At 37.2% G+C, this 15784-nt stretch overlaps 1 protein-coding gene across 4 annotated transcripts in view; it reads left to right on the forward strand.

Moving 5' to 3' along the window:
* Window positions 1-15784, forward strand: part of KLHL32 (kelch like family member 32) — a 255100-nt gene that overhangs the window by 218561 nt on the left and 20755 nt on the right. For all 4 annotated transcript variants that reach the window (XM_058307167.2, XM_058307168.1, XM_058307170.2 and 1 more), the window contains 3 exons: window positions 4610-4668; window positions 7670-7862; window positions 9597-9691. In XM_058307167.2, the coding sequence (XP_058163150.1) occupies window positions 4610-4668; window positions 7670-7862; window positions 9597-9691 (347 nt within the window). The remainder of the gene's footprint in view (window positions 1-4609; window positions 4669-7669; window positions 7863-9596; window positions 9692-15784) is intronic.

Here is a 15784-nt window from a genome sequence, read left to right on the forward strand (position 1 = left end):
AATTTGAGTATGTTATAAAATTTTAGTCTTTTGAGAATTGAAGCAAATTTAAGGTGGAGGAACTTAAACTATTAAAGGAAAAAATGATGGGAACCTCATATTTTCTATTGTAACATTTTGTATGATTTATGTATCTTTTTAAAAAAAAGATAATTAAAAAATTTTTCAAAAGAAAAAAGGAAGTCCTTGGACACACAAACTGTCCAATAATTCTGGTTATAGAAAAAAGAATGACAAGAAATCGTTTCCAGACAACAGAATAAGTCATTTATTAATTCAACATACCTTTTATGGAAATGGGAAATTTCCATAAAAGGTATGGATGGCCTCTATGTCATGTACTCTCATCTAAAACCTATGAGGGAGACACTGTCATCTCCATTTTACGTATGAGGAAACTGAACTTGGCTGTGTTTACTGGCTCCTTCCATTGTATCCTCCCAGGGGTTTCTTAGCCCCTGGAGAGTTTAGTGTAGGACTGCCTATTATCAACAGAGGTATTTTCTCCCCTTGAAGAAAAACTTAGAGCCATCTGTCTCCATCCACTTTGAGAAAGTATAATGAGAGTAGATTTTTTTTTAATAATTAACTTTTCTTTTTTTAAAGAAGCTTTAGATTACATAAATATTATGTAAAAAATATAAGGGATTCCCATATGCTCCACTCTCAGATTTTTAAGCACCCTATTTTATAGACACAGCCATATTGACCAGTTGTTGCTTTTGTGCTCAATATGAGTTTGAGTCTGAATTCTCGGTGGCAGAGACAAATGTTGCTTGTTTGGCAGTCACCTGTCATCATCTCTCCGGTATGCAGTCATCCATTTGTCACAACATTTTGTGGCGAGTTGTACGGAGAAACTTAAGAAAAATGCTTTTCTCTTGTCTTGATGATAGAAAGCATTTCTCACTGCTAGTAGCATGGTGGTAACTTTTCATTCCTTCTGGCAGTTTTTAAAGACTTATTTGACTTTGGGGAAACCTGCAGTATATCTTTAAGTCACAATTCAAAAGTAGAAGACAGGGATGTTCATATTCAATTTTGGCTGAAAAGTCTTAAGTTTGACTCAAGTGGCACTTCAAAGTTAGGGAAAACTTGGTTTTAAAAATGGATGCTGATAGGAGAAGGCATATTTAATGACAGATGTATCTATAGAAAGCTGTTAAGATGCAGATTATCCCCCCCACGGGGTAGGGGGGAGATCAAAACTGCCAATCTATAAAATATACTCGATAGAGGAAGGCATGGAATCTATCTTTGCAAGTGCTTTGATTGCAGGGGACAGTATAGCAGCATGTGGCATTATAACCCAGAGCAGACAAATCAGCTTGATGACTTTCAAAGCCAAGAATACTGCTGCAGGCAAGGGTACTCCAGTCTAGGAGAAATTAAAACATATAGAGACTGTTATTAATTCCATATCTATTTTTGTATAGTCAAATCTGTATGCAAATCCTTAGCATCTCATTTCAGCAGATTAATCTAAAAGTGAAGAGTGTTATGTGAAAGGAATGTAATGATAAAACTCTGTAAATGAGCAACACAGCTAAAGACATGTGGGCTGCAAACTTGAATGCTTTTTTTAAAAAAATTTCTGTTTTTTTTTTTTGGTACTGTGAGGAAGTAGTTTTATTTATGTACTCATTTGTAAATTATTTCAAAGGAGAAAGCAATAGAACCAAGTCCAAGGTTTTTCTTTACTGTCTTGACTTAGCAAAAGTCAGGCACCTCCTGTGGTTTAACATTCTAGAGGTAATCAACCAAATAGCTAACTGGGATTTTTATTTTTTAATCCCAACTAGTGGCCCAGTATCTCATTTCTAAACATTATAATATGAGTGAAAATTTGTATGTACGGGTGAGGAATCTAATTACTGAGTGCAGATTAAGAAAAAAAGTTATTATAGATGCATCTGTGGAAGACAGTAAATAATAATTTTGAAGAGCATGGAGATAAACTGTGCACCCTGCTTGGGAGAATAGCTACATTCTAATCTATTGGTTGTACATTTAACCTTTAATGGGCAGTGTCTGATACATAGACTACTGTAAATATTTTCAAATGGTGTCATAAACAGATAGTTTACTGAAGTAGGTAATAATTTTGTTCCATATTTCTAAAGCAAGTAGAGGAACCTGTGAAGTTTTAAAATAATGGTTGGGAGCTTTACCCTCTGTTCCCTCTCAGTTGGAGAAATGATTATAGGTGAACTGGGCGTTAATCTAGTGGTTATGTCCCGGATCAAAAGCATTGGCAATCATTTTAACCATGGAGACAAGTGAGGTCTCAGTAGATTTGATTATTCTTATCTAGTTATGCTGAGAAAGAATTATTGGGCATTCAGTTTTTAATCAGACAAGAAAGAGAAGGTTGGGAGCAAAAAGCAAACACTCTTCAGTATTTATTTTGACAAACATTTGACTCTGTGTAGGTATTTCAGTCTCAGCTTTCATGAGTGAGATTTCTTTTCCTTTGATTTCATTTTAGAAAAGGGACATTCAATGAGAGATCCAGAGAAGACTTACTTTGAGGGCAGGAAGCTCATTTCTCTCTGTTCTTTGTGGATTTCCTCCACAGACAAAGCTTTCATTGATCTTAAAAGTGGTTGGAAGCTTCAGAGAGAATAAAATATAGCCCTCCAGTTGATAATGGCCCCCGTCAATTACATGAAACATATAATCTCTTTTGGGGGGTTGAGTGAGAGAGTAATGACTGGCCTGGACAAGTCCCCTCCCCTTTCTGTATCCATTAGTCTTGATTGATTATTCTAGCTCAGTTGAGGATTCGACACTAATCCTCTGGATTCTTGTCGACTGGACTCCTGGCTGTGGAGCTGATGTTGGTGTCCTATGGGAAATGCTTGCATTTTAACAAGACATTTTTTTTTAAAGATTTTATTTTTATTTATTTCTCTCCCCCCCCCCCACCCCAGTTGTCTGCTTTCTGTGTCCATTCACTGTGTGCTCTTCTGTGACTGCTTCTATCCTTATCAGCCGCACTGGGAATCTGTGTTTCTTTTTGTTGCGTCATCTTACTGTGTTAGCTCTCCACGTGTGTGGCACCATTCCTGGGAAGGCTTTACTTTCTTTCACGCTGGGTGGCTCTCCTTATGGGGCACACTCCTTGCACATGGGGCTCCCCTAACGTGGGGGACACCCCTGCGTGGCACGGCACTCCTTGCGCACATCAGCACTGCACGTGGGCCAGCTCCACCTGGGTCAAGGAGGCCCAGGGTTTGAACTCCCATGTGGTAGGCGGACGCCCTATCCGTTGGGCCAAGTCTGCTTCCCAACACATATTTTCAAACTCTAAGAATTCCAATAGGAAACGTTTCTAGTCCTTAGCTCAGGTCAACTTCAAAGCTTTATTGCAAAATTAGCTGCTGCTTTGTGATACTTATTAAAATAAGAATGTTATTTATTTTACACCAGGGTCTAGAACTATGTACAAGGCAATATGTCTTAAGGTAAGTATTTTTGATCCCCGTATTCCTGCTAATTTAATACCTAACATTTAATATTTACTGGTGTTATTTTCTCTCTGCTATTTTATGTTGCTTTTTCCATCTGATGGTAAAAACCAAAGTAGAATTAATAATTAATAGATTTTACAAAGTTCTGTATACATGACAAGTATGAAGGATACTGTGAGGAAAGATAGGGGAAAACCTACCTAGCAGTATGCTGACGTTCTAGTGATTCTTGGTTAAAGAAAAAGGTATCAAATCTTGGATCTGAATAGTTGTTAAGAAGGCTTCAAAAATTTGACTGCAGCTGCACTGGAGTACTCTAGATCCATGATGTCCAATATGGTTGCCATGAGCCACATGTGGTTTATTGAGGACTGCAATGTGGCTAATCTGTGTTGAGTTGCGCTGTGCCAAATACACACTAGATTTTGAAGACTTAGTTAAAAAATGGATATAAAATATCTCAATAATTTCTTGTATTGATATCATGATGAAATGATATATATTGGCTCCATTGAATTAAATTTGTTGTTAAATCTAATTTCATTGTTTTTTACTTTCGAATATGACTTTTGGAAAATTAAAAATTGCATATGTTGACTTGCATTTGTAGCTCTGATAGTCTATCGGAAAGCACTGCTGTAGATCCCTTTTGATAACTAATGCCTTTACTTGGATATGTTTCCTTCAAAGAAAGAGCAAGTTTTCACTGCTGGTGTACAAAAGACAAGAGCTGCAAAATTACCAATTTAGCTAAGGACAAGAATTTTTCACATAACCAGCCTCTGGCATAAATTGTAGAGAGACTTGCCAACATGTACTGGGTCCTCCCTTCAGCCCCAGTCGTCCCCACATTTTGCCACTTATTCTGGCCACACACAGAAGCTTGCCAGAATTGGGGCCTCTTGGTAATCTCAGCATACTTGTTGCTTGCTCTCAACTGGATTGCTTCTGAAATGTTTCTTGAAAATGAAACTGCTTTAACAATAAGCTTCTTAATTATGTCATGGGTTCACCATGAGGGTATACAAACAGATCCTCAGCAGTAGCTAATTTTCCTTTAATTGTATCTCATTCTTATGTTGGAATATCCTATTTCTTATTCATGAAAAGCTCTAACACATGTTAATCCATTACAGGTGGAGTAACTAACACAGCACAATATCAGAACAGACTAATGGTATATAAACCTAACCAGGTAAGAATCATATAAGAAAAGCTCATTGCCTTAATTAAAATGGATTGTAAAAGATTTCCACCGTAATTAGTAATTGGAATACCAAGTCTATACACATACACATGCATTTTATAAGCTTATGTAGTGAAAAGAAAGCATCTGGATAAACTGCTTTTTATTTCTTTTTTAACTCACAAAATTTCAGCTCCTCTAGTTTTATGCTGTATATAATTCTTAACTTTCAGAGTTTTGCCCAATGTAGAAAGCAAGGGAAAATGTGTTGATGAGTTTTTTACTTACGTTTATTCCCATATCTCAATTGACTGTTCATGTTTAGAATCCTCTAAAGAAAGGATGTTGATTGTCCTGTTGCTTTGTCCTTCTAGAAGGTATGTCATTCTAGGTGGAGAACAAGCTTGTGATTTCCTTATTCCCAAGGATAGAACAGCAAATAGGACTAGTCTAAGGCAGATGTAACTCAAGAGTTTGGGTATGTTTTTCACCTGACAGGTGGGGCCTGAATTGGAAGCATTTTGATGACACCTGTCCCTTCTTCTATCCACTTATCAGACACATTTAATAATGTTTTTTCTCAAAAGGAGAACTATTTTTATTTTCCTTTCCTTTCACCAAAAACATCAGTGACTTTTGGCAAATATCTGCTGAATTTTGCCATTTCTATGACTTTGGTAATGTAAATAATTTTCATGATTGTGACAGTCCTCCAAAAATGGTTTGATTTGGGGATTTCATATTCATCAGCTGATGTTACTGGGACATGAAACAACAGGTTGGCTTCAGCAATCTGAGTTGGGATTGGCTACCAAATGTATGCCCAGAGTGACCTCAGTCTATTTGGTATCTATTTACTTTAACAATTACTTGATTCTGAATTCCAAGAAGGCATCTCTCCCTTTGCAAGTGTTTCCCAATGCCATTAGAAGCTGCAGATTTCAGAGCATGTATGTCCACAGGTCAGGTGTCCCAGGAGGGGTTGTTAATTGTAGTTGCTAGAGTTTGGTGCACATGTGGTTAAAGAGGAAGAAGGTGTTAGCATTTCTCAAATGAGTTCTGTTTCATGTTTGTACACACATGCTCTTTTTTAAAATTCTGCTGGCATATTGTTTACGGTGAGTACTGGCAAACATCACATCTGCTTGCATCTTGTTCAGAATCTCAATAACTCTATCATTCAGCCCTAGTGCTTATTTTTCTTCTAGGCCTTTGTGGAGAGTCGATAATACCTGCCATCTGCCACAGAGCACATCGCTACCTGCCAACAGGCAGGCTGGGTGACCTCTGCTTCCCCACCACTGATTAGTATTCACACGCTAGCTTATTAGGAATGACCCCACCAGGCCTCTCTGTTTCTTTGCCTTTGCAGCGGTTGGTGGCTCACCTGGCAGGCACTGCAGTGAAGGAAGCTAAAGATATAATCAGGGGATGCAGGCAGGATTTGCAAACCAGATGGCATGCATAGTTTGGTGGTAGGGGACCAGACTGCTAATGCAAACATTGATTCCTAATACTATAATGGGTTGCCTCATTGAAAGCACCTAAAGAAAACATCAGAGTTTTGAGTTAAATTCACTCCTGTGTAACATGTTAAAGATATTTCTTAGCAAAATATCCAAAAAAGGCTTGATTATTTGGTTAAAGAAGGTATTCGATGGGAAGGACATTCCTGTATATTCAAAAAGGGGTAACATAAATGCAAGCCTTTCAAACTGTACAAACCACTTTCATTTTTGAGTGTATCTTTAAAACAAAAATTAGAAATAAGCTAGCAGATATGCCTATATCGAATGAACCAATATTTATACAGCATGTTTGTTGATTTTTTTTGTTTATTTGTTTGTTGCTTCCCCTACAGCTTTTAAACTGTTGAAATTCTATCTGTTCAAAACATCAGATGATTTTTCTGGTCGAAATCCAGATTTTTTTTGGCAAAATGGAATCTGGGTTCTTCCTGTATGTTTAGTGTTTATGTAGAAAGGAAATGGCTAGGTTTATTTATCTGCTTATTACTTTGTTGAGATTTAAAATTAAAGTCATATTTGATTTTAATAGATTTTCTCATTACATTTTAAATAGGAGCCTTACAGTGAGAAGGGTACAGCATACCTTTCTCTTTATGGGGGTGGTCTAGGACCAAATACTGGAGGCATCACCATTCCGTATGGTTTACATATCAAACTTAGCCTTCTACCAAAACAAATACCTATGTGCCTAGAGGTAACTTTTTCCAATTTGCCAGAAAATGTAATGGTAATTTGTTAAAGGAGGCTGTGATACAAAAGTAGTATGGGAAGCTTAATGTTGAACCAAATTCTAGCTCTTTCACCAATCCCAGCAGGTTAATTTTGGAAGAAAGAGCAAGGCCACGCTTACCTTAGCATATTGAGAATAAATTCAGGTAGCCAATAATAATCACAATAATTTTGTAATAGTGAACATTTACTAGACATTATGTGATAGACATTGGTCTAAATGCTTTATGTATATTAACTCCTTTAATCTTCACAGCAGCCTTACAAAGTAACTACTGTTATCCCTATTTTACAGATGACCGAACAGGCACAGAGAGGTTAGATAAATTGCTCAAGGTCACACACAGGTTATAAAACCAGTTATTCTGGGTCTAGAGCCTGTTTCCTTAATCACTGCACTACTGCACACAATATACCTAGCCATGTGCTTTCACTCTTAAGTAATTTTCATGAGTAAAATTCTCTGAATTGGGTGCAATAGCCATCATACAGATTTCTATGGTCTGATGCTCCCCTCATAAAAATCAAAATAAAATGCAACCCAAACAAGAAGAAATGCCTTTAAGTAAGTCCCAAATAAACAATGAAATATGTGGTTCTTCTGCACTAGTTCTTTTAGGAGGCCTATACCTTTCAACCTACATAATCATCAGCCAAACAGAATAAATGACTGATAAACATGAGGTACTCACTGCTGTTTTCTGTGGTGGGAAGTCCCTCCTAATAGAATTCACCTTAACTTCCTTTTTCAGAATGAGTGGATAAGCCGCAGCCCCATGCTGCAGAGAAGGGTCTACCATTCCATGGCTGCTGTCCGAAGGAAGCTTTATGTTCTTGGAGGCAATGACCTAGACTACAATAATGACCGGATTCTCGTGCGGCATATAGATTCTTATAACATAGACACTGACCAGTGGACGCGTTGTAACTTCAACCTGTTGACTGGCAAGTACCCTTTAAGTAAAATTAGGGAAAGCAGAGATTCAAAAAGTTGCCAAACTTGTTTTCTTAGTGCTCTCATCTTCAGGGGTTCTCTAAATATCATGTCTATGGTGGTAAAACAACTTTCTTTTATTAAGGTAGTCATTGTTCATTGCACAGCATAACCTGACTCATTCAGGTGGCCAAGCATCTAGCGTTCCTTGGGGACCATTACCTTTTGCCATGTTCTCTTGTGGCTGAGAGGCATGTCCAGTCCATTGTTGTCAGTCGGTATTTATGTGGGAACCCTGATGCCGACAGGAGGAACCAGACCCTGAGAGTTAGCAAATCCTTTACAGAAGCCATGTACTTTTTTTAGTCCGCTCCCTACATTTGGTCCTATTATATTTCTTGTGAGTGAAGAAGCACAGTCTTCATTCTTTGTCCCTGTCAAATATTTCTGGCTATATTCTCTGAAAAATTAAACCTTAGGGCAACTCTCCATATGTATGTGGTGCTCAGGTGCATTTCTGTCTGCACATATCCATCCAGGCATTTCCACAGAGCAACACTATGTATGGAACCCAGTCTCATGCCAAATGAATGAAAGGAAAGAAAGCAGGGAACAAATTACCCCTGTTTCTTTATGTAGTTAAAAACTTTTTTCTCTCAACACCTTGCATTATTAACACCCACAAGTGATAAGTTCCCTTCCAGGCTACTCTACTAATAGGAAAAACACAAACCCAAAGTGGTGGGTCCGATTAGTTCCTGAAGACATTTTAAAATGTTCAGAGGGCCCTCAGTCACTCACAGCTGTTATTGGGGGTGGCGGTGGCATTGGGAGCATAGCCGACGTGGGAGGTGGGGAAGGGTTAGATGCTTTGCATTGAGCTCCCATTCTTGTGAAGGGTGTTTTGAGGCCCATCTACAGTTACTTAACTCTCTCCACATTGCTGTAGCGGTACCTCACACCCCCTGTCCCTGGATCTGTGATTGTGCCTGCTACAGAACCCAGCTTATTTATTACCCCAGTCAATCCTGTGTCAGCCCATCAATAAAGAGAGACTGTCTCACTCTCTGATGTCCTCCAGGAAAGAATGTGTGGTAGTGAGTTATTTTGTCTTCTTTTTGAAATAGGGGGTAAAAGTCTTTCATCATTTTGGTGTGTCAGTATCTGGGGGTTATCCAGGCTGGTATCAGCTCAAGAACTTTAATATGGTCTTTAAACTGTTGTGTATGTAAAGAAATGGAGGGTAGTAACTTTATCAATCTCTTCTGCCATTTGTCTTCATTTGCCGTGCTAGGGGCATGGCTCTGTTTTATTGGCTTCTTGGGGTTGCAGCCATACTTTACAAACATAAGCACTGCCTTAAAAGCACTGTCAGGTATGAGATGTTTTGCATTTCTACAGTACACCTTATTTCCACCACTATAAATTAATGGGGTATTATATAGTGTAAAGCTTTTAGTTCTCTACGGCTTATTAATTATTGTTGCATTTAATGCTGTATTTACTAACTTGGCTATTAAGTGTTTTGGCCTGGTTCTGACCTAACACAGAGAATCTTTACCTGAGAAATAGTAGTTAATTCTTTCATGTGACTACTGGGAGGCAGTGATCAGTTGCTGCGAAATCCTGTTGAGTATACAAGTGTGCCACAGCAGGAAACTGCATTCCTCAGTGGCAAAAGGGTTAATTAAAACATGAAGGAAAATGGATTTTTTTTTCTTTTTATTCAATTCTCTTTACTTTAGGCCAAAATGAATCTGGAGTTGCTGTGCATAACGGGAGAATATATTTAGTCGGTGGCTATTCGATTTGGACAAATGAGCCTCTGGCATGTATCCAGGTGAGTGGTTGAAGTTCTTTTGAAGTCTGTTCAAGTGGTTCAGTGAGGTTGATTTTTGCAATGCTGCTTCTGAAGGAAGAGATATTTACATGGAGAGATTTGAACTCCCTTTTCCTGTATCCTAAAAATATGCTTAATAAATGAGTGAGCCCTATTAAAAATAATAAAGGGGAATAACTTTGAAAATAAGTTGTATATACTAAACATGGGGAAATTTGGATGTTTTTGTTTCCTCATAAACTGAAACATCTAGAAATCTTTTGGTAACAGTCCCTTCAGACCCCCAAAATTTGACTCCCCAAAATGCCTCCTTTTTACTCCATTGCCTTATTTTCCATATCTGAACAACTCGTTCATATCCATAAATGGCACCAACCAAGGTGTTCTTCCTTCCTGGCAGAGGCTGTGAGCAATGGTGGTTTATGATTGGTCTGATGGGGACAGCCATTGCCCCATGGAATAGCCCTGGCACATCAGCAGGTGAGCAGCCAGGGCTGGGCAAATTGCCAGCTGGGCCTTTTAGAACAACAGTAGCTTTTATTCATATAAATATTCAGAGGGTGTGTGTGTGTGTGTGTTTATATATGTCTAACTCTTTTACCATAGTTTTTTCTTTTACATATTCTCTGATAAACCCTGACTTTTTCTCCCAAATGCCAGAAAAATATATACTTACAACCATTTATATTATCTAATTTTTTATCTTCATGGGAAAATTTTTAACAGTTGCTTCAATATTTTTAATAGTTAGGGGACTAATCAAGCTTTTTATTTCTTCTTCAGTCACATCTCATAAGTTTTTTTTCCTAGAAACGTTTCCATGTTGTCTGAGTTTTCAAAATTGTTTGAGTATAGTTGCTGTATTATCCTTAGCTATATTCTCCTTTCCCCTTTATATTCATAACATTGTTTGTCTTTTCTCTGATTAGTCTTGTCAGAAGTTTGTCTGGAGGATTTTAACTTCCTTTATTGATATAGATCCAGTAGGAAATCAGCAGGAATAGGGAAGATACGATCTGAACAACATACTTAACAACCTTATCCTAATGGATGTGAGTTCTAGATCCAGCAGTTAGGGAGGACATATTTTTCTTATGCATATATGAAGAATTTATAAAATCATATACTAAGGTCAAGGTTAAGAAAATCTTAACAAATTAAAAAAAAAATATTGTGTAGAGTATGATCTCCAGCTACAGTGCAATTAAATTAGAGCTTAATAAAAGTTAAATACCTACACATGTGGAAATAATAAAATACATTGCCACCTAACTATGGGATTAAAAAATCATAATGGGGAAGCGGATTTGGCTCAATGGATAGAGCATCTGCCTACCACATGGGAGGTTGAGGGTTCAAACCCAGGGCTTCCTGACCCGTGTGATGAACTGGCCCACGCGCAATGCTGATGCATGCAAGGAGTGCCATGCCATGCAGGGGTGTCTCCCTTGTAGGGGAGCCCAAGGAGTGCACCCAGTAAGGAGAGCCGCCCAGCATGAAAAAAATGCAGCCTGCCCAGGAGTGATGCTGTACACACGGAGAACTGACGCAGCAAGATGACGCACCAAAAAGAGACACAGATTCCCAATGCCACTGACAAGAATATAAGTGGACACAGAAGAACACACAGCAAATGGGCACAGAGAGCAGACAACTGGGGGAGGGGGAAAGGGAAGAGAAATAAATAAATTAATTAATTTTAAAGAAAGAAAACAATAATACAGTAGAAAATTAATGGTCAAAGCCACAAGTTGGTTCTTTAAAAAAGCACATAAGTCTTTAAGGGACATTTTAGTCAGTTAATTGAAGGCCACCTTACTAGAGCTTAGTCATAGATAATGATAAACGAGCAAACTCTTTTCTCCCAAGAATGCTTTTAGTCCTTAGCCAAGCATTTTATTTGGCAGTCTTCACAATCTTTTAGGATTCTTTTTTCTTTTTCATTTTTCAGAGTTGGTAAAACACTGAACTGGGTGACAAATATTAATAGATCTCTGCAGTGCTAGCCACTGGTTAAGTGGCAATGTGATCCTTCATTTGACTACTTGCACAATGGAAGCAAGTGTGGGTGTCTCACGAAGTAAAGATGCAAATCTTAAACATATTTATGGGTACTTTCTACTAATTTTTATGTCAAATTAGCACAAGGAATATAAAACTGAAGCCATAATGTAAGGAGACTATAAAAGACAAATTTCTAACTTATACATACAAAATTTAGAAGACCACAGTACTGCTATAGCTCAAAACTTTTCCTCATAACTTCTGGCTATTCTCTAACAAGCAAAAAAAAAATCTTTTCAAGAGATGTACAGAAACATGTATATATTTTAAACCACTGAGGGTATTCAAAAAAGTATTCTTAGGATTAAGATGACTCTAAAAGAGGATATTTGAAAATGATTTAAGCAGTGTCCTTATTAATGGAATAAATTTCACCTGAGATTGGACAAGGGAATATTCATATATATACTCATCATTATAGGTAGTTCTGTGTTTTTGTAGCAATTTTGATGTTTACAATTAATCCTTTTGCAAATGATATTCTTATTCCCTTGGTTGACACACTTGTCCTATAAAACACAGATAAATTTGATAATGACTTTTAAGTGCCTCTACTGTTAATAGATAACAAGTGTCTCTATAAGCATATGGATTGCCACTTAAGGAGATGTTTGGAATAGCTTTCTTTGTGGATAATAGATAAGACTCATCATGAATCATGTCTTCATTTTAGTTATTGACAACTGGCTATATTATCATTATTTCTGAACTGGTTGTACTATTTCAAATATTTGTTTTATTGGTGACTACACAACTTTAGTTTGGTGTATGAACAATAATGCATTGATGGTTGGTGAGACTCGTTACCAGTTCAGAAACTAGCTAATTCTTTACTAGTTGCTAGAATAATATACTACAGAGAAGCAAGATAATGAAAGACAAGAACAGTCAGTGTTCATGAGAAAATGTTGACTACATAGCAGACATTCCTAAATATAAGTCTATAGGTGAAAAAGTAAAGAGTAGTGGGAAAGTAGTATACTAAAAATATCAAAGGTTACATTTTTAATGTCTTAAGTTACAAATTATATAATCCTGATTCTAATGGCATGGCCAGTTAAGACTGGTGAAGGTCATAAATAGTGCAGATTGGTCCATTACAACCAGAAAAACTAAAGCCATTTTTTTGCCCTTGAAAATACCAGCCAATAACCGTTAAACTGGTCCTTCTGGATGCTGATCCAAGCTCACTTAACTGTTATTTGTAGAATTCAGGCACACAGATATAAAGCATGTCAGATGTTGAGGAAGTATACTCTTTCCTACCATTACTTCACCTAGCACAGACTACTTCATCTATCACAAGTGCACCCCAAATGAAAAAAGCAGAGGTACTCCTAAATTAACTTGTTTAAAGATTGAGATTTTGGCTTGTTATTAGTAAAGACCCATGAAAAATACTGAAAATAAATTCCTGACATAAGTGATGGTGCTATTTATTTAGTGTGTAAGGTGACTGGCACAGAGTTTTGACTCTAATCTGGTGTGCCATGGATAATGAGTAGCACATGAGTGAGCAGCTGTGTAAGTGTGCAAGTGATTAGTCTGTGTTTCCAGGTCACCTCTACTGCACTTCATTTTCTATTATTTCCTTTCGGCTGGAGGATATGCTGCCAAGCTGGCACCTCCATCTCCCAAACGCCTTCTTCCTGCCAGTTAATGGGACTGTTTTGGAGAAAAACTGTCAGTGCTTCTTTTTACTTGCTCACAGATTAAATACATCACATCTGTTTAACATATGCAGTCTCTGTTGGCCCAGGGAACCAGACAAAAGTTCTCTGGATTATTTCAACTGGTATTGTCTTCTAAAACTGTACTCAGTTGGGGGAAACATCATGAATGGCACAAAATCCTTGCTCCTTCTTGAGTTGCATCCTTGAGCTCAAATACTTGCGACCTTGAAAAAGTCATTTAATTTCTCTATTTTAGTTTTCTCTGCTATAAATGGAAAGAGTTAACTTATATAGTTGTGGTAAATATTAAATGATCCCTAGTTTGTTCTTGAAGTACTAGTCAAAATCCCAGGGATTTTCCTTTTTTTCCATGGGGTGTGAGTGAGACTTAGCAAATTGATCTTAATGTTTTTCTAAGAAAGTAAATGCATAATAATAAAGAAATTATTGAAAATGAATGGAGACTTGTTTTACCCATTAAAACAACTGTAAATGTGATACTTAAAGAAGATGCATAAACCAATGAAACAACAGAAAAAGTTTGTATGTAATACAATAGAGATATTTTAAATAGATAATGACAGGGTATATTGTTCAGTAGATGGACAGGGGCAGCTAAAGGTCCATTTGGAAAAAATGTAACTAAAAGTTTGATCTTGCTTTTATTCTAGGCCTTAGTGATTTCCTCCTTTATGAGCTTGGATCCCTAATCTCCAAATCTTGAAGGCCCCCTTCTTCTAAAATAATGCATTATTGCAGTTGAAGATATAAGAGTTATATACATAGGTGATAGGTGAAGGTATTAGGGTACATTTATATCTAAAATGCAGGTGGAGGAAAAGTGACCAAAGTTAGAAAGCAACAGGACAATGTCAATGACAAGTTGCTTCTTCTTTTTAGCCAGGAAATATAAAAGAGGAAAGATTTTAAATGAGGTTGGAGAAAGTCAGATGAAGAGAGATTGCCTCAAACCCATGATTGCTTCATGGGTTTGACAAATAGAGATATGGAAGACTTTCCCTAAGAAAGAACTTTCTGAGTAGTAAGAATTAAGCCAAATTCAATGAGGTAAGAGTACCAAAGACTAAGAAACTGTATCTCGTAAGAAGAGATTGGAACTCCAGCTTTGTTTTAGTTTGCCAAAGGGATGCCAATACAAAGTACCAGAAATCTTTTGGCTTTCATAATGGGGATTTATTTGGGGCAGAGGCTTGCAGTTCCAAAGCCTGAAATGTCCAAATTGAGGCATTGGCAGAGATGCTTTCTTACCAAAGTTGATCTTGGCATGTTGCCATGTGTTGAAGCAAGATGGCCACCAATCTCTGCTGGGGTTTCCATCTTCGCCACCAGACTCAGGGTCTCCCCTTGATCTGCTCTATGGGTGGAGCCTATTGGGGCTTCCAACTTAAGCAGTCCTCTCAGAGAGCAGGATCAAACATGGAGGCTTCTTTTTCCTGGGACCCAGTGAGTCTTTCGCTGTTTCCATTTACATCAGACCCAGCAAGGGGTGGAGACTCAACCTGAGTTGCACCGGACATAGTCTAATACAAAGCTGTAAATCCATCTTATCAAGTAATCTAATCATAGACCCCTCAACTGAATTTAATGCAATCAAAGGGTATCATACCCAGAGGAACAGAATAGTTTACAAACATAATCATTTTCTTTTGGGGATTCATAAAATAATCTCAAAATGCCAGAAGCTTAAAGGGGAAATAACTGAGGAAAAAATTCCAGAACTGACTCTACTAATTTTGAATGTGCTACTCAGTTATCCTGTATTGTTTTTTTCCCTTTTACCCATTTTTTAATTAGAGAAATTGTAGGTTTACAGAAAAATCATTCACAGAATAGTTTACATATACTTAATAATACACATCTTGCATTATTAGCTTTGTTAAAATTCATGAAAGAATGTTTAAAATTGTATTAACTATAGTCCAAAACTTCACTGTTTGTGTTGTACAGTCCTGTTTGTTTTTTAAAATTTTTATTCTAGTAGTTTACACAATCTAAAATGGCCCCTTTTAGCCATACTCAAATGTACAATTCAGTGCTGTAAATTAAGTACACATGTTGTGCTATCAACACCATAATCTATTACTGAAACATCACAATAGAAAATACAATTTAAGCATTAACTCCCCATTCCCTACTTCCATCCCAGCCCCTAGTAACCTACATTCAAGATTCTGACTCTGAATTTTATTTTCATTATTTTCATATTGGTGAAATCATACAATATTTGTCCTTTTGTGTATGGTTTATTTCATTCAACATGATGATGTATTTCATACAACATGATGATACATGTTGTAATATGTATCAGAACTTCATTCCTTTTTATGACTGAATA

Source organism: Dasypus novemcinctus, chromosome 11, assembly GCF_030445035.2.
Source record: "Dasypus novemcinctus isolate mDasNov1 chromosome 11, mDasNov1.1.hap2, whole genome shotgun sequence".
Lineage (NCBI taxonomy): Eukaryota > Metazoa > Chordata > Mammalia > Cingulata > Dasypodidae > Dasypus > Dasypus novemcinctus.